Raw genomic sequence first — 22,500 nt, 5'->3', positions numbered from 1 at the left:
CAGCATACTGCGTATAAGAGATGGATGTAGTGATTAGTCTTTGATGTCCATAATGATATGACGATGATATTTAGTGTATGATGCTATCAGCCAAGCCTAGCCTGCTTGGTTAGCAGCCATAAATGTGCAGCTGCATCTCAGAGCAGTGTTTCCCACGAGTGTTAGTGTTTGTGGTCCAGAGGAGGGACACAGACAAGAACATGATCGACATTAACAAGTTTATCCTCTGAAAATATTTTATTTTCCAAAAGCTTTGTGAGATATACCTAAAGAATAAACCAGCTAGCTCTCAATGAGCCTCATATCCTGTGTTTAACTTCAGCTTCACTAATGAGCTCAGCTGTCCTCGGACTCCTGTCTGCCACCAAGCAGCTGACGCAGCACCAGCATAGCTGCAGCCAGTCGGACACTCGAGTCCGTACAATCAGCCATGCAGCAAGCTGTAACATTTCTCACATAATTGCATTTAAATATGCAAAAAGCAGCAGCAGCTTCAGTTAAGTGACTGACACTACATGACATTAGCTGAGGTGTGGACTGTGATGGCAGCCATCTGTCACAGCAGCCCCAAAAACATCAGCTTTCAGGTGGATCGTAGAGAAGTTTACCATTAATTCACAAACGTACCAAATATGTTCATGCACTTTGTCTTAAAAGGTAAAAGTTGGTCTCAAACAGAGTATTTTAACAAGAGTCTGTGTGGAATCACTGGATTGTGAGTCAACCTCAACTGGTCCAGAACAAGAAATCATTTCTCTTCATTTCTCAGCCCCGAATGCTGCAGCGTGCCCTGAAACAAGGCCATGTTGGATTTACTGGATTCAGTGGACACTGGATGCACACAAATGTTTTGCTTTGGCAGAAACTTAAACAAATGAGTTAAATCAACACAACGTATTCATATTCAATAAACCTGTGTGTTTGTGTTCTGAAAACGCGATTGAAACAAGTTTAGATGAAGTAAGTTGAACTCTTGTTTTAATCCTTCATAATTTTGTCATTTTATTTCAACACTATTCAGTAACTTTTACCCCAGTACTACTTGGTCACTTAAAAACCACATGTTGTCTTCATATTACATAATGTTCAGCAAAGTCTAGTTAACATAAAAGTTGAAGGGATCTACAACAACTACCGTCCTCCTGTCTGCAGGGGCGTAACCCCAGAGCGATAGGTTACACCCTGGACAGCTCACCAGTCTTTCACATAGAGACAAACATCCATTTGTGCCAGATTGTGGATTCGAACCTAGGACCTGCTTACTGTGAGGCAACAGCACGAACCACCACGCCACCAATCCTGGCTTATCTAAAATGGAAAGCTATGATTTCAAGGCCACGTTTTTGTCCTTGACAGGTTAAACACAATAAATAGCGCTAGCATGCACGGGGTGTGTAGTGTCTGCCTCCAGTGATTTTCCTGTGGTGTGAAATCTCGTGTGGTCTTGTGAATTTCGTGAGTCCAGCAACTAACCACTCCTACTAGATTGTATCAGGTCATCTCAACAAGAACAAATGAAGTTGTTGAATTTCATACAGATCCTACATGATTCAATTACGTAAAATGTTTGTGTTCAAATTACAAGTTAGACTTTTTTAATATAACGACCACCCAGTGTCCTTTTTTCAGTAAACCAAAATCAGAATCAGAATCAGAATCAGAATACTTTATTGATCCCTGGGGGAAATTATTTTTTGTTACAGTGCTCCATTTTAAACCAACATTAAGACAAGACAGACAATACACTAACTAAGAATAGTACAATATATACATATATATACATACATACATACATAAGTCACTTATAAATAAATAGTTGGAAAAGAAACATGTGTAGCTGTAGCAGCAAACAGTGTGTTAAGTGGATGCGTTGTACAGGGAGCCACAGGCAGGAATGATTTCCTGTGTCGTTCAGTGGTGCATCATGGGTAATCTCAGTCTCTCACTGAACGAGCTCCTGTGACTGACCAGCATGTCATGGAGTGGGTGGGAGGTGTTATCCAACATTGTCTTTATCTTGGACAGCATCCGCCTCTCCGACACCACCTTGAGGGAGTCCAGCTCCATCCCCACAACATTGCTGGCCTTACGGATCAGTTTATTAAGTCTGTTGGCATCTGCAACCCTCAGCCTGCTCCCCCAGCATGCAACAGCATAGAGGATCGCACTGGCCACAACAGACTCATAGAAAATCCTCAGCATTTTCTGGCAGATGTTGAAGGACCTCAGTCGCCTCAAAAAATAGAGACGACTCTGGCCCTTCCTGTAAAGTGCTGTGGTGTTTTTAGCCCAGTCCAGTTTATTGTCAATGTGTACTCCAAGGTATTTATAGTCCTCCACAATGTCAACACTGACCCCCTGGATTGAAACAGGGGTCAAGTGTTTCCTGGTCTTCCTGAAGTCCACGATCAGTTCCTTGGTCTTTGCCACGTTGAGCTGCAGATGATTCTGCTCACACCACGTGACAAAGGAGTCGACCACAGCCCGGTACTCTGTCTCATCATCCCTGCTGATGCATCCAACCACCGCAGAGTCATCAGAAAACTTCTGAAGATGGAGGTCTCTGTGCAGTGGCTGAAGTCTGTGGTGTAGAGGGTGAAGAGGAAGGGGGAGAGGACAGTCCCCTGTGGTGCCCCTGTGTTGCTAATCACCTTGTCAGACACACACTGTGGGAGACGTACATATTGTGGTCTTCCTGTCAGGTAATCAACAATCCAGGACACCAGAGAAGCATCCACCTGCATCGCTGCTAACTTATCACCCAGGAGGGTCGGCCTGATGGTGTTGAAAGCACCAAAAGAAGTAGAGGCGGCTGCTCGACTTGACTGAGATGGACGCCTTCCTCAAACCACGACCCAAAGCGCGCGAGACTGAAATCCCATGCGAGATTTAACACTGCTATATTATTGACTTACTTCACTCGAACATGATATGAACAATTTAATCTACCCGCTCTGCATATCATGTAGTTTCTACACTATATAGTTACACTTAACTTTAAAGCCCAAGGCACTTGTGTTAAAGACACGATGCTTACATAAATCCAAGAGCCGGCCAATCCCTTTTTTTCAGTGCGATTGGAAACCTGAAACACTTAAAGGGTCACATCCAGTGACCTCAGAGCCAATCAGAGATTTACAGCAGAGCAAGACCATGCAGTAAATTTTAGAGCAGACATGCACCTATGAATAAAAAATGAACTCAATACTAATGATGACATCTATGAAGAGTCCAAATATGATGATAAAATACTACTACTGCTGAGTTAGATAAGTGTGCTGTGAAAAATGAGTCGTATCTGTGCCTTCAAAGCACAAAATAAAACTTTGCTCACCAAGGTCCACGTAGAAATATATAGAAGCTAAACGAATTCTGATGCTGGCCTTCTTCATTCTTCAGAAACCGTTGTTCTTCAGCACATGGAGCTGGATTCGGCTCTGTCGGGCTGGTTCAAATTCAAATTCAAATTCAAAGTCAAATTTTATTTGTCACGTACACAGTCATACACAGTACGATATGTAGTGAAATGCTTGGACAACTGCTCGTGACCTAAAGAAAACAAAAAAGGAAAGGCTATGAATAAGATAGGAAATAAATATGAAAAATTAAAAAGGGTAAATTTAACTAGGAAGGAATAAAATATAAATTAAGGTTAAAAATGAAATAACTGTACAACACAAATTAGAATGAAGGGTAAATTTAACTAGGAAGGAATAAGATAAAATATATAAATTAAAGTTGAAAATAAAATAACTGTACAACAAAATACACAATATAGAACTATATAAGAATGTATGAAGAAATCTAAATCTAAATAAATATATACACAATAACAGCAGCTGTACAAGTATTAACCGGAAATGAAGAATATAGTGACCAGTGTTGTGTTCAGCTGTGTTTGTGCAGAGGGTGCAGGCAGGGAGCTACACGTGGGTTGGAGAGGTGGACCATTGTTCATATTCAAATAAACCTGGTTCTTTTTTAAAGGAATTTTCATTTAAAATATGTTTTTAATTTTGATCAACAGAGATAGTTTCAGTGGTTTAGTCGGGATATGAGCAGTGCTTTCTCTACATGTTAGACTTCACGTTACAGTCAGCTACATTCTTTTCATGAATCACTTCTTTAACTCCCAAAGCTTAGTAAGAGACACAGCATCCATCATGTAAACTCTACACTTACACTTTCTGTGGGCTGCAGGAAGACATGAGGCTCTCTCTGTGTTCCTCATGAATCAGACGTGCTTCCTGTAACCCGATGACCTTTGAAACCTTTGGCAACATTTCTTCTGACACAGTACACATGTAATAAATCACTTTAGTTACTTTAACAATGGCAGCCTTGCAGAGCAAACAGCCTCCACACATAATACGTAATTATTATGAAACCAGTTATGCAGCTGTGACTGCTGTAATAGAGATGAAGTAGGTAGAGAATGACAAATGCAGCTGCAGCTTTAGCCTCGCTAAGAACTATTTTATCCAGCAGGAGTCTCAAACTCACACTGGTTTGATCCTCAGGGAGCCAGACACGTGGATCTATAATCTACTTTTTTAAGTGTAAAGAACTGTAAGTCTGTTCTAATATTTCAAAGCAGAACACAAACAGCAAAACAACCAAATGTCAACATTATTTCTTACCAAATGCACATTCAACCTAAGAGCAGCAACTTTGGCATACTGACTGTTTGGAGCTGTGTGGCCACATATAACAGTGCTGCACAGTTATATGTGGCCTTTGCAGAATATAAGACTACATGTCAGTGCTGGTCCATTTCTAAATGTAACTTTAGGAAAAAAGAAATAGTCCATGTTGTGAAAGCTCCGGCAGGTAGATATCTGTGCTCTTTAGCACACAATGAGCCGTGCAGATGGAGAAAGAGGCAGCTTACCTTTCAGACTGAATTTGATTTGTACATGGATCATTTGTTCTTTGCTTCTGTTTGAGTGTTTTCAAACGTAGCCTACCCTCTGGCTCCGCCCAGTATCTCCAAATAAATGCATTAATTCGGAGACGTCTTCATCTTGTTCTGAGACTTGTAAACATGTGTGTGTGCATGTCGAGCATCTTTGCAGCACCCCCTCGCTCTTTAATGCCGTGATGATGTGGACAATGTGCAGAATATTGAAGGTGCTCCAGACATCACAGTTTATTTTAGCTTCACCACATTTCCTTTCCTGAGCTGCTTCAGGCTCCTGCTGCGTGTTGCCTGTGCAAGCCTAAAGTCATCGTGACACACAAGACACATCCAGGTCAAACTCACAACGTAGCTCCACTTTTGGTTTCATTATATTCTTACATTTAAGAAAAGATGGCAGTCGTGCTCAGCAGAAAGAAGCAGCTCCCAGAATACTGTGACAGCAGCAGATGCTCACAAAGAATGTCGACTTCAACATAGAAAGTTTGTTTTTTAATGCAGATTTGATGTTATTTACCACCTCCACTGTTCTCCCGGCTCTGCGTTTCCTGTAGTAAACACTTCCTGTGCCCTTTGTGTTTCTATCTGTTATTTAGATCCGCTCAGACCGGGATAAGAACCGAATGCTGCGCTACAGTGTGACGGGACCTGGGGCTGACCAGCCTCCCACTGGGATCTTCATCATTAACCCCATCTCAGGCCAGCTGTCGGTCACCAAGCCTCTGGACAGAGAGCACATCTCCAATTTCCACGTAAGACTGTGGGCGTGCCAGCGAAGGTCAAAGACGGAGCAAATGATGAATGCTTTAGTGATCGGTGTGTTAGCTCCTCTGGCTGCATGTTAAACCGAGGTCTGTGGTTAATATGCGATACAAACGTCTGCAGCGTTGCGTCTCGGTTCCTTCTTCCTTGTTGCACTGAGCGTTCTTGCATGGTAGATATGTCATAGCGTTAGTGTGTGCTCTTCAAAGTGTTTTCTGTGGCCAGCCAAAGATGGGCTCTTTCTATTTAAGTAACTTTAAAAGTACTAAAAGTTTCACCTTAGATTACATAAAGTGCGGTTTAACACCAACCCTAACACTTAGGACCTGCCTCTGGAGGCATGAGTCTGCTCCCAGTCAGCACGCTGCTCTGTGTCGTCCCTCGCGTTTTCATGTTATATCTGTGCTGTCACTCTCTCCTGGATTTATTCTCTCTCATGCAGAGATGATGAAGACATTCCTTTAAAAAAGCCACTTGGTGTTTGCTTACTATATCTGCTACCGTCACAAACAGCTCCGAGAGCAGAGTCTAACCTTTTGATCTGTAGGAATGCACACACAACTCACACGGGGGAGTGGAAATCTGGAGTCGCAGCAGGTTGATTTGCATTTAAGCTGTGTGATGAATATTCATGTGATTGGATGTAGTTGTCAGAGCTAGGAGCTGGGATTGGCCTGCATGTTTATTCATGAGGGAGGCTTTGGCTCTTTGAGAGCCTCATACAGATGCACTGTAAAGGAATGACTTATCAGGGCCAATCAATACCTATATTCAGCATCTTTGACCACATTATGCTGAATAAATACATCACATATGCGCCTGATTTAAACTAAGGCCATCAAAAATAAAATAGATGTTTGATTTTCAAAGTGGGAGTATGTTCCTTGAAAAGTTGTTTTTCCAAAGTTTTGTGTTAGCTTTGATGGTTTTGATCTTTGAGCAGATTATTTAATATTAATTACAAAGCACTGTTTTGTAGCTTTTATGCTGAAACCTCCAGAGATGCATTCAACTACACAACAAATGGCATATAGCATGTTTTCTGCAGGTGCTGGTATAAACTTTAGGCTGCATACATGTTATTCTAAAGTAATCATTCCAGAGCATCTCCAAATTCTGCACAGTTTGGTCTTTGGCACATGACCGACCAGTATTAGAATAATAAGCAGTTTAAGGGTCCTCTTTCAGTATATAGGTGGTCCACACCATGGCTGATCACCAAAGTCCAATTCCACTGACGTGTGTCATGACTGTGTTAGGCTACAGTGCACGTACCCCGTCCTGCTTCAAGGGATAGTCTGGGCCGTGGTTTAGTTGAACTCACAGTGCGCTTGAACTGCAATAGCTATGTGCAGTCAAGCACAACTCGCTTCCTGAACCACAGCTGCCTCTGCTATAATCACTGTTAGCTATTTCATTCATTAATTGTTCTTTAAGGTATTCGAGAGGACCATATGATTCACACACTGGTGCAAAAAGTTTTGCCAAGATGAAAAAACAAAATACATTAAAATTGCCAGGAAAGGAGTATTTATGTAACAGGTGTACAAACTGTATTGTGCACAGCGCGGTTGGTGCAGCCTGGGCTGGAGGCACAAGTGCATGTGTGTGTACATGCATTTCTGAAATAAATCAGTTCATAAAGGTGAAATGTTTAGCAAAACAAAATGGTCACAATCACTTATTAAGAGTAGTGCTAGTGTAGTGTGAGTGTAAGTGTAGTCCGATGTAGTGCGAGTGTAGTGTGAGTGTAGTGTAAGTGAGGTGTGAGTGTAGTGTGAGTGTAGTGTAAGTGAGGTGTGAGTGTAGTGTGAGTGTAGTGCGAGTGTAGTGCGAGAGTAGTGTGAGCGTAGTGTAAGTGTAGTGCGAGTGTAGTGCGAGTGTAGTGTGAGTGTAGTGTGACTGTAGTTTGAGTGTAGTGTAAGTGAGGTGTGACTGTAGTCCAATGTAGTGTGAGTGTAAGTGTAGTGCGAGTGTAGTGGGAGTGCAGTGTAAGTGTAGTGTGTGTGTAGTGTAAGTGTAGTATGAGCGTAGTGTAAGTGTAGTGCGAGTCTAGTGCGAGTGTGAGTGTAGTGTGAGTGTAGTTTGAGTGTAGTCCAATGTAGTGCGACTGTAAATGTAGTGCAAGTGTAGTACGAGTGCAGTGTAAGTGTAGTGTGTGTGTAGTGTGAGCGTAGTGTGTGTGTAGTGTGAGCGTAGTGTGAGTGTAGTGCAAGTGTGACTGTAGTGTGAGTGTAGTGCGAGTGTGAGTGTAGTGCAAGTGTAGTGCAAGTGTGAGTGTAGTGTAAGCGTAGTGTAAGTGTAGTGCGAATGTAGTGCGAGTGTGAGTGTAGTGTGAACGTAGTGTAAGTGTAGTGCGAGTGTAGTGCGAGTGTGAGTGTAGTGTGAGCGTAGTGTAAGTGTAGTACGAGTGTAGTGCAAGTGTGAGTGTAGTCCAATGTAGTGCGAGTGTAAATGTAGTGTGAGTGTAGTGTGAGTGTAGTGCAAGTGTGACTGTAGTGTGAGTGTAGTGCGAGTGTGAGTGTAGTTTGAGTGTAGTGCGAGTGTAGTGCGAGTGTGAGTGTAGTGTGAGCGTAGTGTAAGTGTAGTGTGAGTGTAGTGTGAGTGTGACTGTAGTGTGAGTGTAGTGCGAGTGTGAGTGTAGTTTGAGTGTAGTGCGAGTGTAGTGTGAGTGTAGTGTGAGCGTAGTGTAAGTGTAGTGTGAGCGTAGTGTGAGTGTAGTGTGAGTGTAGTGCAAGTGTGACTGTAGTGTGAGTGTAGTGCGAGTGTGAGTGTAGTTTGAGTGTAGTGCGAGTGTAGTGCGAGTGTGAGTGTAGTGTGAGCGTAGTGTAAGTGTAGTGTGAGCGTAGTGTAAGTGTAGTGCGAGAGTAGTGTGAGTGTAGTGCGAGTGTGAGTGTAGTGTGAGCGTAGTGTAAGTGTAGTCCAATGTAGTGCGAGTGTGAGTGTAGTGCGAGTGTAGTTTGACTGTAGTGTAAGTGAGGTGTGAGAGTAGTGTGAGTGTAGTGTAAGTGTAGTGCGAGTGTGACTGTAGTGTGAGTGCAGTGTGAGTGTAGTGCCAGTGTAGTGCCAGTGTGAGTGTAGTTGCAGTGTAGTCCAATGTAGTGTGAGTGTAGTCCAATGTAGTGTGAGTGTAGTGCGAGTGTAGTGTGAGTGTAGTGTGAGTGTAGTTTCAGTGTATTGTAAGTGAGGTGTGACTGTAGTGTAAGTGTAGTGTGAGTGTAGTCCAATGTAGTGCGAGTGTGAGTGTAGTGCGAGTGTAGTTTGAGTGTAGTGTAAGTGAGGTGTGAGAGTAGTGTAAGTGTAGTGTAAGCGTAGTGTGAGTGTAGTGCGAGTGTAGTGCGAGTGTGAGTGTAGTTTGAGTGTAGTGTAAGTGTAGTGTGAGAGTAGTGTGAGTGTAGTGTGAGTGTAGTGCGAGTGTGAGTGTAGTTTGAGTGTAGTGTAAGTGAGGTGTGACTGTAGTGTAAGTGTAGTGTGAGTGTAGTGTGAGTGTAGTTTGAGTGTAGTGTAAGTGAGGTGTGAGAGTAGTGTAAGTGTAGTGTGAGTGTAGTGTGAGTGTAGTGTGAGTGTAGTGCGAGTGTGAGTGTAGTTTGAGTGTAGTGTAAGTGAGGTGTGAGAGTAGTGTGAGTGTAGTGTGAGTGTAGTGCGAGTGTGAGTGTAGTTTGAGTGTAGTGTAAGTGAGGTGTGAGAGTAGTGTGAGTGTAGTGCGAGTGTAGTGCGAGTGTGAGTGTAGTTTGAGTGTAGTGTAAGTGAGGTTTGAGAGTAGTGTGAGTGTAGTGCGAGTGTGAGTGTAGTTTGAGAGTAGTGTAAGTGTAGTGCGAGTGTAGTGTGAGTGTAGTGCGAGTGTGAGTGTAGTTTGAGTATAGTGTAAGTGAGGTGTGAGTGAGGTGTGAGAGTAGTGCGAGTGTAGTGTAAGTGAGGTGTGAGAGTAGTGTGAGTGTAGTTTGAGTATAGTGTGAGTGTAGTGCGAGTGTGACTGTAGTGAGAGTGCAGTGTAAGTGTAGTGCGAGTGTAGTGTGAGTGAGGTGTGAGAGTAGTGCGAGTGTAGTGTAAGTGAGGTGTGAGAGTAGTGTGAGAGCAGTGTGAGTGTAGTGTGAGTGTAGTGCGAGTGTAGTGCGAGTGTGACTGTAGTGAGAGTGTAGTGTGAGTGTAGTGTGAGTGTAGTGCGAGTGTGACTGTAGTGAGAGTGCAGTGTAAGTGTAGTGCGAGTGTAGTGCGAGTGTAGTGTGAGTGAGGTGTGAGAGTAGTGCGAGTGTAGTGTGAGTGTAGTGCGAGTGTAGTGCGAGTGTGACTGTAGTGAGAGTGTAGTGTGAGTGTAGTGTGAGTGTAGTGCGAGTGTAGTGCGAGTGTGACTGTAGTGAGAGTGTAGTGAGAGTGCAGTGTAAGTGTAGTGCGAGTGTAGTGCGAGTGTAGTGTAAGTGAGGTGTGAGAGTAGTGTAAGTGTAGTGCGAGTGTGAGTGTAGTGTGAATGTAGTTTGAGTATAGTGTAAGTGAGGTGTGAGAGTAGTGTAAGTGTAGTGTGAGTGTAGTGCGAGTGCAGTGCGAGTGTGAGTGTAGTGCGAGTGTAGTTTGAGTGCAGTGTGACTGTAGTGCGAGTGTAGTGCGAGTGTAGTGTGAGTGTAGTGCGAGTGTGACTGTAGTGAGAGTGTAGTTTGAGTGTAGTTTGAGTGCAGTGTGACTGTAGTGAGAGTGCAGTGTAAGTGTAGTGTGAGTGTAGTGCGAGTGTGAGTATGTGTCCTGACTTTAGGGACAATCAAAAGGCCAGTACCAGAGGACCTCAGGGTCCGTGAGGGTTCATATGGTAAAAGCAGATGTGAGCGATAAGAAGACCATTAAGACCATTAAGACATTTAAAAACCAATAAAAGAACTTTAAAATCCTGAAACACACGGGGAGCCAATGCAGCGATTCTATCAAAGGCTGCGCTTAGATCCAGCGGCACCAGGACTGAGAGCTTTTGGGAGTCCCAGTTACATCTAAGATCATTTAAAACCTTTAGGAGAGCCGTCTCTGTGCTGTGGTTCACCCTAAATCCAGACTGGAATATCTCCAGGATCTGTCTATCATTCAGAAAGTCATTAATCTGAGTAAAAACACGTTTTTCTAAAATTTTACTTAAAAATGGTGAGTTGGATACAGGTCTGTATTAAAGTCATTACAATCCAAACTGCTCTTCTTCAGAAGGGGCCTCACCACCGCCGTTTTAAAGGCAGCAGGGAAGACACCCAACTGAAGAGAGCAGTTCATCATGTATAAAAGCTCAGCCTCAAAAAATCCATAAAGTGAAGAGGGGATAAAATATCAGATCTGATGGCGCTGACTTTTCCCCTGAAGTGGTCTGCAAACTGCTCACAGAGTGAGTCTGTGGGCTTCTTTGGGAGCTGTTAAAATCAGGGTTAAATAAATGATCTATGGTGGAAAAGAGGACCTTGGGATTATTAATGTATTATTGTACATTTTAAGTTGCTCGCAAAGTATTTGATAGTTAATTACATTTTTATTTTTCCTTCATCTCCTTTCTGCTGCCCTGCATTTTCTTTTGAGTGTTTTGACTTCTTCGTTTCTCCAGGGTGATGCATGTTTTACGTTAATCTTTTTGGTGGTGAGTGGAGCAACGGAGTCAAGGCTTTTCTTCAGTTTGCTGTTAAAATGATTAAAAATAAAATCGCAGGGTGCAGGTAGAATCACAGGGGGGCATTCGTCTAAAACCCTGGGAAAATTTGCAGCCACTTCAGAGGTTAGATAGCGCCTCCTCACAGTTCGCACCGCTGAATAAAACCGGTGATGTTAAAAAACACACAGTAGTGGTCAGAGACAGCCAAGCCAACAACAGAGGACACACTGGTGGACAGCCCATGGGTGATGACCAGGTCCAGAGTGTGTCCTCTGTTGTGAGTCGGCTGCGTGATGTGCTGGATAAAATCCAAACAGTGAAGAATGTTTAAGAATTCTTTTGATGCAGGGTCAGAAGGATTATCTATGTGCAGGTTAAAGTCACCGGTTAGAATTATCATGTTATATTTTGAATGTATGTTTGTTAAAAATTCAGAGAATTCCTTGATGAAAGCAGCGCTGTCTTTAGGTGGTCTGTAAACTGTGACAGATAAAACTGGAGGGCTGCTGAAAACAATAGCATGGAATTCAAAAGTGGTAAAATGATCAAATCAAATGTGATTGGAGGTGAGTGTGTTGTTGGCCAAAGATGCAGTCCCACCACCTCTCTCACCACTTCTAATAGAAAAAGAGAAATTTGAATTTGGTGGGGAGGCCTCAGTGAGAACAACTGGTGCATCCGAGCCCAGCCATGTTTCAGTTAAAATAAACAGTCAAGTTTATTAAAATCATAGTTTGAATTCAGATGAGCCATTCCACATTAATGGTGTACAAAACAGTGACAGCTACCCAGTTGTGTTCACGAGGCTCCGCCTACGACAGCCGTAATGCTCCAACAATCCATCAAGCGGTGCGGCTTCGTAGCTTAGCAAAGTCGTACTGAAACATTTGACAGATTTTCGAGCGCCGTGCACATAAAATCGCTTCGAGGTCAGTAAACACAACCAGAGTTCATACATAAGGCACACGGGATTATAAGGGGCTCTGTCGACTTTCAGAAAAATCAAAGGATTGATTTTAAGTGTGCCGTATTTTCCAAACAACACGGTAATAACGACGGCCCGCTAGCATGCGCTACCAAAAATAGTGCTTTGTTGTGTATCTGATGGACGAAGCTAAACCAGTTCCACACCAGTGAAGCTGCAGCATTTTTACAAACCAGTTCTGGTTCATGGTTTCATTCAACGATCCGCTCTCGCCCTCATCATTCTGCGTCGCTGCCATGATTTTTCTGCCGTGTGCGTATGAAAACAAAGGCACGTTTTACCCATATTCTATCATGATATTTCACTTTCTTATCGTTGCCCAGCATTATACCGGTATTACCGTGAGCGGTGGCCCAGCCCTAGCTGTAAAAGCAGTGTGGGACTGTTTGATGCACTGAGACTGGAATATTGCTTTCAGGTTATTGTGACATTTTTTTCCAAAGTACACAGTAAATATTTGTCACAATGTGACAAAATGTCAGAATCACTGTTAAAAGAGCTGCGTGGGACAACCATTCCTGTTATAAATATAATAATAATTCATATTTTGTGTAAAGTCTTTTGTGATTTATGGTTGCCTGAAGTCTGGGGTCCATAGAAACCCATTAGGCTCCTTGCGTCTTTGCTGTGACACACAGCAGGTAGACTGCAGTTTAATCAGACTGAGAACAGGTGACTCAGCCAAGTTATTCCACCTTAAAAGCTCTTTGGTTGTTTTATCCATTTGTTTAGGATCACTGCCCAGCTGACCAATGAAATGTGCTCCAATAAGGTTTTATGCCTTTGAATTAATGTGTACAAACACAACGCTTCTGTATAATTCTGCATTCATTCAGCTGCTTGCTTTTGTGGGTGTGGGATATCCACTGGCAGCCATGCATGCCCAAACCACAACCTAGCCTTAGTGGTTCTGTTTTTTGTTATGGGGTTTGTGCGTGTGCTGCATCCTCAAAGGTTCGAGCCTGAAGTCTTCGCTTGATCTTTAACAAAGAAACATGTCTGTCTAAATCCTGCACAGCAGTCTTGAATTACTCTGCAGCCATAAAAGGGATTTTCTTCACCACGCAGGGTTTGTCCTCATCCATACACGTGTACGACTCTGCTGCAATCTTATTTAACATTTTCTAGTTTAGCAGTTTTCACCAGTTTTGTCAGATTGTTGGCAAATCGTTCGACCTCTCGGCGACACAGTTGTACTTTTTAGCCCCTGCAAGATAAAACTGATATAAGATTGCACGGTAACAGCATTCAATCTAAACTGCGTGTGAGCTCTTTGTTCATAAAGTGACTCACAGGGGCCTAAGATCCATTTGTTAGCTCAGCTCCATGCTATACGTGCACTTGTGCTTCCTTTAACCTTGTGGGCTGTTTCGTTTATCTCCTGAGGTCTCTCAGAGCACTACCTCGTAATTAGTCTCAGTGGAAGGAAGCAGTTTATTACCGTCTTCACCTGTCTGTAATAAAAGTTGTGTGTGCATGTTTGTGTGTCTGTGTATAGTTGCGAGCCCACGCAGTGGACCTGAATGGGAATCAGGTGGAGAACCCCATCGACATCGTCATTAATGTCATCGACCAGAACGACAACAGACCAGAGTTCACTCACAGCATCTTTAATGGCTCCGTGCCCGAGGGATCCAAGCCTGGTACCAACACACACACACACACACACACACACACACACACACACACACACACACACACACACACACACACAACCTTTGGATTACATCATTCCTTCCCTGGCATATGTGTGCTGACTTGCTGTGTGCTTCCCTGCAGGATCCTTCGTGATGACGGTGACAGCAGTGGACAAGGATGATCCAAAAACTGCCAACGGGATGCTGAGATATAAAATCCTTTCCCAGAATCCCCAGAGCCCCTCCTCCAACATGTTTACCATTAACAACAAGACTGGTGACATCATCACTGTGGCGGCAGGCCTTGATCGGGAGGTGTGTGTGTGTTAAATGTGGACATTTTCTAGCGCTCATATCTGAATCCATATGGAGCAGCTGCGTCTCGGCCTGAGAGTGTGTGTCCAGCCTGCAGCATAAAGACAGCTTTTTAAAGTCTTACGTCAGTAGAGCTGAATCCCATCTGTCTGAGGCCGTGCTATCTGCACGCCAGCATTAATAGTCACTGATGAAGCCTGTTTTTAGAGGTACCTACTGTTCTCACTCAGCGCTGTATTTTAGCTCGTCTGTGACTCGCAGGTCAGATTAACCCTGTTTACCTTATAAAAGCAGGTGAGCTGAGTTATCAACAGCCAGACCTGCATGGCTGAGATACCTCTATCTGTAGCACCCACCGTCACTGATATTAGTTATTAACCCTGTAAGACCCAACCCATCGCAACATAACCAGAAAATTCAGATTTTTTGGAACTGAGACATTTATTAACCCTTATAACAAATTCACACCATTTTTTTGCTCTATCATGTTGTGGAGTATATATTTCTGTTATATATTTATTATATATTTTTGTGTCGCATTTGAAACATTGTTGTTAACAAAAAGTTTCCAAAAGAAGAAGCAGAGGTCTGTTTTTCTCTGTGATGTGACTGCTGGGGAGGCTGTTCCAGTGTTTCCGAGCTGTAACTGGAACTTTAAACTGAAGCTTCTGACCTAATCAAGCTGCACGGGGCAAAAAGCTGCAACAGCTATGATCTGGAACCAGAAGCCGTCATCGTCAGTGCAACCAAATCACAGCAGCTGCACCTTCAGATGCAACAATGAGGAGCAAACATCTAAATGCAAACATGAAAAGTGCTGAAATGACACACATGTATAAAATGTAGCACGATAAGCTAATGGAGGCATTTCAGAAGGAAGCCCCACAAACAGTGAACTGCTCTGGGAGCCGGTGTAAGGAAGCCAGGCAGGGTCGCAGCTGCGTCTCCAACCAGCTCTAATTCTTGTGATGTTCGTGCCTCACTGAGTCCAACGTGGAGCAGAAACAGTCTGGATGTGATAAAATCTTGAATCGTAGTTCCATCGTAGCTAAAAGTCATAGTTGCAAAATCTGCACGTTTGATATAAGAAGCAAAACTAATAGTTTAACTGGAGGGCAAACTGAATCTGGGCACACGGGGGATTCATCAATCAGCGCTAAAGCTGCAGCTGCTATTATAGTACAAAAAAGCCTGCAGTAACTGACAAAGTAATCTGCACTCGTCTTTTGTCCACAGTCAATCAACCAAACTTTATTTGTGTGGCAGCTTTGGTGCAGGTTGCTCTTTCATAGGTGACTGACGAGCTGATAATGAGATAACACAGACAGCGTAATAATAGAGAGCAATTAAAAACAGAATAAAAGCATCATCACAGAAAAGGGAAAATGTGCCGTAAACAACGACCGAAGATTTTAAAAGCCTGAAAAATAGCAGAAAAATCCAACTTTGCACAAAGAAGAAAATGGCAGATGAAGTAAACAAGGTCAACAAGCCATGATGAGGTCGAATGAAGTGTACATGTGAAGATCTCAGCAGCTTAAAAGTCTCCATCACTTTTTACACTTTATGCTTTTTAAATGTCTAAACATCGTCTCTGTCAGGTGGTCTGCAGCTCAGTCACAGTGTTGTCATAGAGCAGCGGCTTCTGTAATTAAGGCCTGACGTGCATTAGCAATCAGTCTTAGAAAAAGGATCAGCAGTGGGCTGCCCTAAAATGGGATGATTGTGGAAAGCAGAAACGGTCTTACATTAGCACGGAGTGTGAACCACTCATCATGTCTCGGAACATTATTTTTAAGTAGCACTGACTAAATCATCAGCTGTAATGGTGATTAGACAAAATGACAGTCCCCTTGTCAAACGGTTTTAATTAGATTTATTTCCAAGTCATACAATGCGCAGCGGGACACTTCAGTCTGCAGAATAAGTGACGCTTTCTGTTCTGTGATTCCAGAAAGTCACGCAGTACACCCTGATCATCCAGGCCACGGACATGGAGGGGAATCCCACCTACGGCCTTTCCAACACTGCCACCACCGTCATCAGGATCACTGATGTCAATGACAATGCTCCAGAGTTCACCACAGAGACAGTAGGTGCACACACACACACACACACACACACACACACACACACAGCGTGCTAGCTCTGCATCAGCAAACGGGCGAGGCAGCGTCGTCTGAACGACACTAAAGCTCTCTGAGCTTTTATTGGCAGCAGGCAGATGGTGGAGGAGTGGAAAGCCAATGAAACATCCAATATGTTTATCCTCCTCAGTAAAGCTGAACAGGCTGGACAGGAAGGAGCAGTGTTTGTGGAGATGTGCTCTTTATTCTCAGATATACTGCGCTCGGCTCTGCGTGACAGGGAACTGTTTGCAGTGGCGAAGCATTGTTTGTTTGTGATGTTCACCACAGCTTTGTGTAGTGTGGAGTCATCCAGTCTCTGCTCTTTCAGTTCTTCGGAGAGGTTCACGAGAACAGGGTGAACGTGATCGTGGCTAACCTGACCGTGACCGACAAAGACCAGCCTCACACTCCGGCCTGGAGCGCCGTGTACCGCATCATCGCCGGGGACCCCACGGGACGCTTCTCCATCCCCACTGACCCCACCACCAACGAGGGCCTCCTCACCGTGGTCAAGGTGAGGTTTGGATGTGCACAACATGCACACGAGAATAAAACGCTAACTCTCGAGACTTGCCTGGCGAGTAATGTTCTCACAGAGCGATCTAAAAGCAGCAGCTGTGCTCGACTCTCAGTGTGGTCGGTTTGTAACATCCAGAGAGCAGAAGATCCCTGTGATCGCGATGTTTATACTGTCTGACATGTTCCAGAGAAACACGATGAGATGATGCTTAAGGTTGCACGTGCTGAATGTCCTTGACGTCGGGCATCATTGTCGTCCTTCGCTTTGTCTGTGCAGCCCATAGATTACGAGAGCACCCGTTCCTTCATGCTGACTGTGGAAGCGGAGAACGAGGTCACGCTGGTCCGCGGCATCCACTTGCCTCGTCAGTCCACGGCAACCGTCTCTGTTCGAATCCTGGATCTGAACGAGAGCCCGGAGTTTCGCCCAAACCCGAAATCCATGCGACTGGAGGAGGGTCTGTCGGCCGGGTCCATGCTCACCACTTTCACTGCGCAGGACCCCGACCGCTACATGAGACAAACTATCAGGTCAGAAACTCCTGGAAGCTCTTCAGAAACCTTTCATTTGTGCCAGTGAGGTCGAACTACAGCACTAAAACAATCCTTCAATATATAATTACAGTTTGTAATGCAACAATAAACTGTTGAGCGGGTTTGAGTAGAGACGTGAATGTATGCGTCAATGCATTTTGATAAGAAGAACATTTAAATATGTGGAGCCTTTTCACTATTTAAATTAGTCTCACATCTATTAGAATAATCAGCGACTGTCATTGAAAAATGTGCCACTGAAAGGAAATTAAAATCTGAGTAGAATGTAATTCACCCTCCAACATTTACCTATTCTTCTACATTTATTCAGTGCACGTCTGCATGTCGATGGCGTGCTGTAGTGAGATTAAAGCAGAACCTGACGCGCTCATTCTTCACCTTGTTTTAGAGAAGATTCGTCGAGTGCGTCTCGTGTGAAACTGAGAATTTATAAAATGTGCACAATTCATGGAACGTTTCCAGTTGGACACAATCGTAGACTGAATCAGCACGTCTGTGCTGCTGTTTGCTCTGCTGCTGCTCGCATAGTCGTCGCAGAGACGTGGAGGGCGTGTTCATGTGAGAGAACAAAGGAGGCGCAGCCCTGCTTCTAGCCTTCTTCCTCAGTAATCATTTTACTTGTAAATACATCCAGAGTCCAAGCACAGCCATCATCTCGACCTCGCACACGCGTGTCTGTGTTTGCATATCTTTGTGGGACAGCATGCCGTCCCGTCAGTTTGAAGGCCTAGTTGTAGTGTCAGGGTCAGGCTGTGGTTCGGCGTAGGCGTTCATTTGGAGAGAAAGCATCGTGTCCCCACACAGATATGAAAACGTGGTTTTTGTGTGTGAAATCAAAACCTCTGAGGTAATTTGATGATGCAGATTTCAGAATTATAGGTTGAACACTGTGTGAAGATTTACCAACTTTAACAGCTTTTGTGAAACAGCTCTTGCTCAGTGACGCGCACCAGCCAGCGTAGCGCTCAGCGAGCAACAACTCTGAGTTTCCACATGACAGACGTTATGTTACTGTCTCAGCATGAGGTTTGTGAGGCATTAGGAATGTGACCATTGTCGGCGTGAGCAGCCGCTCCTCCTCTGTGACAGTTTTCATTTTCTTCTGCTGGTCAGGTTTCATTTTAAACGCATTAAGAGACTTGCATCTTCCATCTCAGGCCACTTTGCAGTCCCCGTTTTCATATAAAAGCTAGATTTTGTTATGAGTGCAGATGCAGGTTTCAGATGCTGCAGCACTCATCCAAACGCTCAGCACAGCAGAAAGCCTGCAGGACTGATGCTTTTGTCCCGATCCTTCTTTCTTTTACATCCCACTATTTGTTTCTAAATGTAGTGCTGAAGTCTTTGTAGCCTAGCAACAGCCAATAGTGGACGCACACTGTGCTCACAAAAACACGCACACACAGCGAGTTGTGTGTGGAGTGGCCCAGCAGAACGTTTTTGCTTTTGTTGCTCTCTGTTGTGCGCGTGCTCCTCGATTAGTCATCTGTGCTGCTCTCCGTTTTATCTCGCCAGTTACGAACATACCAAATGGATCGTGTTCCCTTTCATGCCTGCTTCACGGTGACTTTTTGGCTGACCTGTTTTCATTTGTTGAAGCTGTGCCGTTTGATCCATGTGCAGTGTTTGAAAGATGACTTTATGCTAACAGCAATGCAGATGCATGACTCGAGTCTCTTACATGAATTCATTTCATCAACAATTTGCAGGAAGTTGCAGAGCTTTTATTGGTCTCTCCTTGGTTGTTTCCAGTTCCAGTAAATATAGCATTCTTTCACTAACAGTCGTTCTTTATCGTTTTTAAGAGAGTTAACGTTTGAATTCATCCCTGAGAGTAAATGAATGAGTTGTGGCTGCCTTGAGAGAGCGTGCCGCAGTCCCCATACATCAGCTCCCAGTGGCTGCTCGGCGTGCAGCCAGGGAAGCAGATAAAGAGGCCTCTCTGTGGTGGCTTCTCATGCTGGCTCTCTCTCACCGAACACAGGTACTCCAAGATGTATGACCCTGCCAACTGGCTGGAGATTAACCCAGCTAACGGACAGATTTCCACCATCGCCATTCTTGACCGAGAGTCTCCATATATCAAGAACAACCACTACAACGTTACCTTCATGGCATCTGATAACGGTGAGACACACAGGCTGCGCTGCTGTCCGGCAGTAACCCATCCCCCACATACAGAGGTGGATTGTGTTCACTGTGCCTCAGTGCTCTTTCATTAACTGCACTAGTGCTGCTTCACTGTGGAGTCAGTGTCACAGTGCAGCTCCTGGTGCAGGAAGTGCTACATGGAAACAGCCACGAGCTGCTGTTTGATATTTAAGTAACAAAGCTAACGATACAAACTGTTAACATAGCAGGTTTTTGGCATCACTGATGACATGGTTTTGTTGAATTGTGTAAAATAAATAACTGCTGGAGAACATTACAGTGGTTAAACCACTAATATAACTAACCTGCTAGTATAAAAAGGCTTCCATCTTCCTTATCTTGATAACTACAGTCGGTAGCACAAGTCTGTCACACTCAAACCCCCCAAAACCAGTGTTCCCACTACTGAGTATGTAGGAAGTGCACGCTATGTTCCTCGATGGTGTAGTCGGAGCAGTCACAAAGACTGATGCCAGAGCTAGGACCCACTTTTTAAGCAAACTTGGTTGCAAAGAGGGCGCTGCATCAAAAACTTTATGATTGCTCTGGTTGCCTGCAGTTTGCATCTAGTTTGCATGAAGTTTGCATGTTTGTGTCCAAACATTCACTAACTGCTACACACTCCTGGGAAAGGTGCAACACAAAAACCAAAGATGAAAAATGTTCAAGTTCAGAGTGAAAATGGTTTGAATTTGGTTCACACAGCTTCTGTTCACAGTTACCTCTCAGGGAAGAGTTGGCGAGTGTTTGGGAATAAATCAGATGTTCCATGCAAACGACGTGACAGCGACCACAGTACTCAGAGGCGGTTTTTCCCAGCAGGTCAGGGAATATACATTTCTCCCAGATGGAGGAAGACCTCAGTAGGCTGCATGGGTACATCCCAGTGACGAGGATACTCACTAATTAGTGTAAGCAGCTGAAGCTGTTTCTTCAGGTGAACTGTGGGCAACTGTTGTCTATGCACAGGGCAGTGGATTCACTGGACTAACACCAGCTACTGCTACATAGGCACAGATGGCTGCAGCTGGGCATCAGCAGATTAGCCAACAGGTTAAAGAGCATGAAAATCAGCTGCACCCATCTGTCACGAACCGAATGAATACGTCGAAGAATAAACTTTAATATGGTCAGGTGCACTATTTATTAGAAGAGCACAGTTTTATGGAGGAAATTCAAACCCAGGCTACAAACAGGTTTATTTCTGCTGTAAAGTTGGCTAGTTTCACGCGGGGACTGATTCACTTTTAAAGCCACTTGAGGGACAGACCGCGTGTTTTGGCACTTCTTGCTGAAGTAATCTTGTATTTGATTCATCATAGTTACTGTTTCTCAAACATCAGGCCAGCAGGATGCCCAGTCACATACAGAGCCTGTGAAACTGCTTCAGCATGCTGCCCGTGGTTTACAGAGTTCGGCCTTGTCCTGCGGTGGACACACATCTTCCCCTGTGAGCAACAGATTGTTCCATCTTTATTCAATTATGCTTCACCTCTTGTAGGACTACACAGACGGTCTTGTGGACACAGGACTCTCATTGATTACTAATGGAGATGTTTTCCTGCCTATTTAGTGCACGATTTCCAAAGTCTCCCTTTTGTTTCTGATCACAGTTGTTCTTTATAGCCACAGAAAAGAGAGAAAAGAGGATTCTCTGTTCAAAGTGGGAAATTGTTGAAGGGGAATGTCATTCAGCAGCAGCTCAGTCCATGCAGTCCACCATAGACCCCTCTGCACAGAGAAGCCGCTGTGCTCCAGCTTCCTGCTAACTGACTGTCTTAGCACTTTCTCTGCCCTTGTCTCACACACACACACACACGCACACACACACACACACGCACACACACACACACACACGCACACACGCACACACACACACACACACACACGCACACACGCACACGCACACACACACACACACACACGCACACGCACACACACACACACACACACACACACACACACACACACACACACACATGCACAAAAAGCCCAAACACAGAGACAAACACACAAGCTTGTGCTGCAGTCTGCAGTGTTGGTGGTCACCGTATGTGCACGACCACCAGCTGTTGTTGAACACACTGTAGCTCCTGCTGTGTTCAGTACATTTTTAATCACTGATTAATCAAAGTAAACAATGGCGTATCGTCATGTGTCTCCACACGTTGCTCTGAGCTTCGCGGATCGTTGAGGAGTGTTTAGTCAGACTGGAAGTAAGGACTTGTGGAGGCCTGTTCCCCACAGTGTCACATTAAGCAGCAGTGTAATAAAAGAACACGGCCGGGCCAACATTGAGGCTCACTCATGTGTTTGATTTGTTTTTGCTCACAATGAAGTTTAATGGCACAAAGAGAGAATATACATGCAGGTGATTCAACACCTCTCACTGCTCCACAATCTGCACATGTGCAGTGCTGCATGCACTTTGTTTTAAACTGCATGCGCCAGCACAGTCCTCTGCCAAGTAATATGTCTGATTTATTACAGGAAGCATCATTAGAGTTATTATGTGACTAATATTTCTGTTATTTAGTTTTAGTTGGGCTTTGCAGAGGAAATTGTTCCCACCATGTTTCCTTTGCTTCATGTGGGAAAGGAAAATGAAAAAATCTGCAGATTTCATTTACTTTCCGTGCTGGTTTGCAGGTACCCCCCCTGCCAGTGGGACAGGCACCCTTCAGATTTACCTGACTGACATAAATGACAATGCGCCTCACGTGTTCCCGCCGGAGGTGGAAATGTGTGAGAGGCCGGAGCCCAATGCTCTCAACCTCACAGCCAGCGACCCCGACCTGAGTCCCAATGCTGGACCCTTCGCCTTCGAGCTGGCCAATCGTCCCTCAGATGTACGTCGCAACTGGACTCTGCATCGCCTCAACGGTCAGTACTGCATAATGTTTCCGTTTTTCATTGCA

General features: G+C 44.3%; 1 protein-coding gene across 1 annotated transcript in view; it reads left to right on the top strand.

Moving 5' to 3' along the window:
• LOC113006687 (cadherin-2-like) overlaps positions 1–22,500 on the top strand; it is a 103,071-nt gene that overhangs the window by 57,505 nt on the left and 23,066 nt on the right. Inside the window, exons 5-12 of the mRNA XM_026142789.2 lie at positions 5,515–5,670; positions 13,775–13,919; positions 14,056–14,228; positions 16,183–16,320; positions 16,686–16,871; positions 17,154–17,407; positions 19,416–19,558; positions 22,232–22,465. Of these exons, the coding sequence (XP_025998574.2) occupies positions 5,515–5,670; positions 13,775–13,919; positions 14,056–14,228; positions 16,183–16,320; positions 16,686–16,871; positions 17,154–17,407; positions 19,416–19,558; positions 22,232–22,465 (1,429 nt within the window). The remainder of the gene's footprint in view (positions 1–5,514; positions 5,671–13,774; positions 13,920–14,055; positions 14,229–16,182; positions 16,321–16,685; positions 16,872–17,153; positions 17,408–19,415; positions 19,559–22,231; positions 22,466–22,500) is intronic.

This window comes from Astatotilapia calliptera, chromosome 15, assembly GCF_964374335.1.
Source record: "Astatotilapia calliptera chromosome 15, fAstCal68.1, whole genome shotgun sequence".
NCBI lineage: Eukaryota > Metazoa > Chordata > Actinopteri > Cichliformes > Cichlidae > Astatotilapia > Astatotilapia calliptera.
Note: the sequence above shows the minus strand (reverse complement) of the source record. Positions and strands in the feature narration are given on the sequence as shown.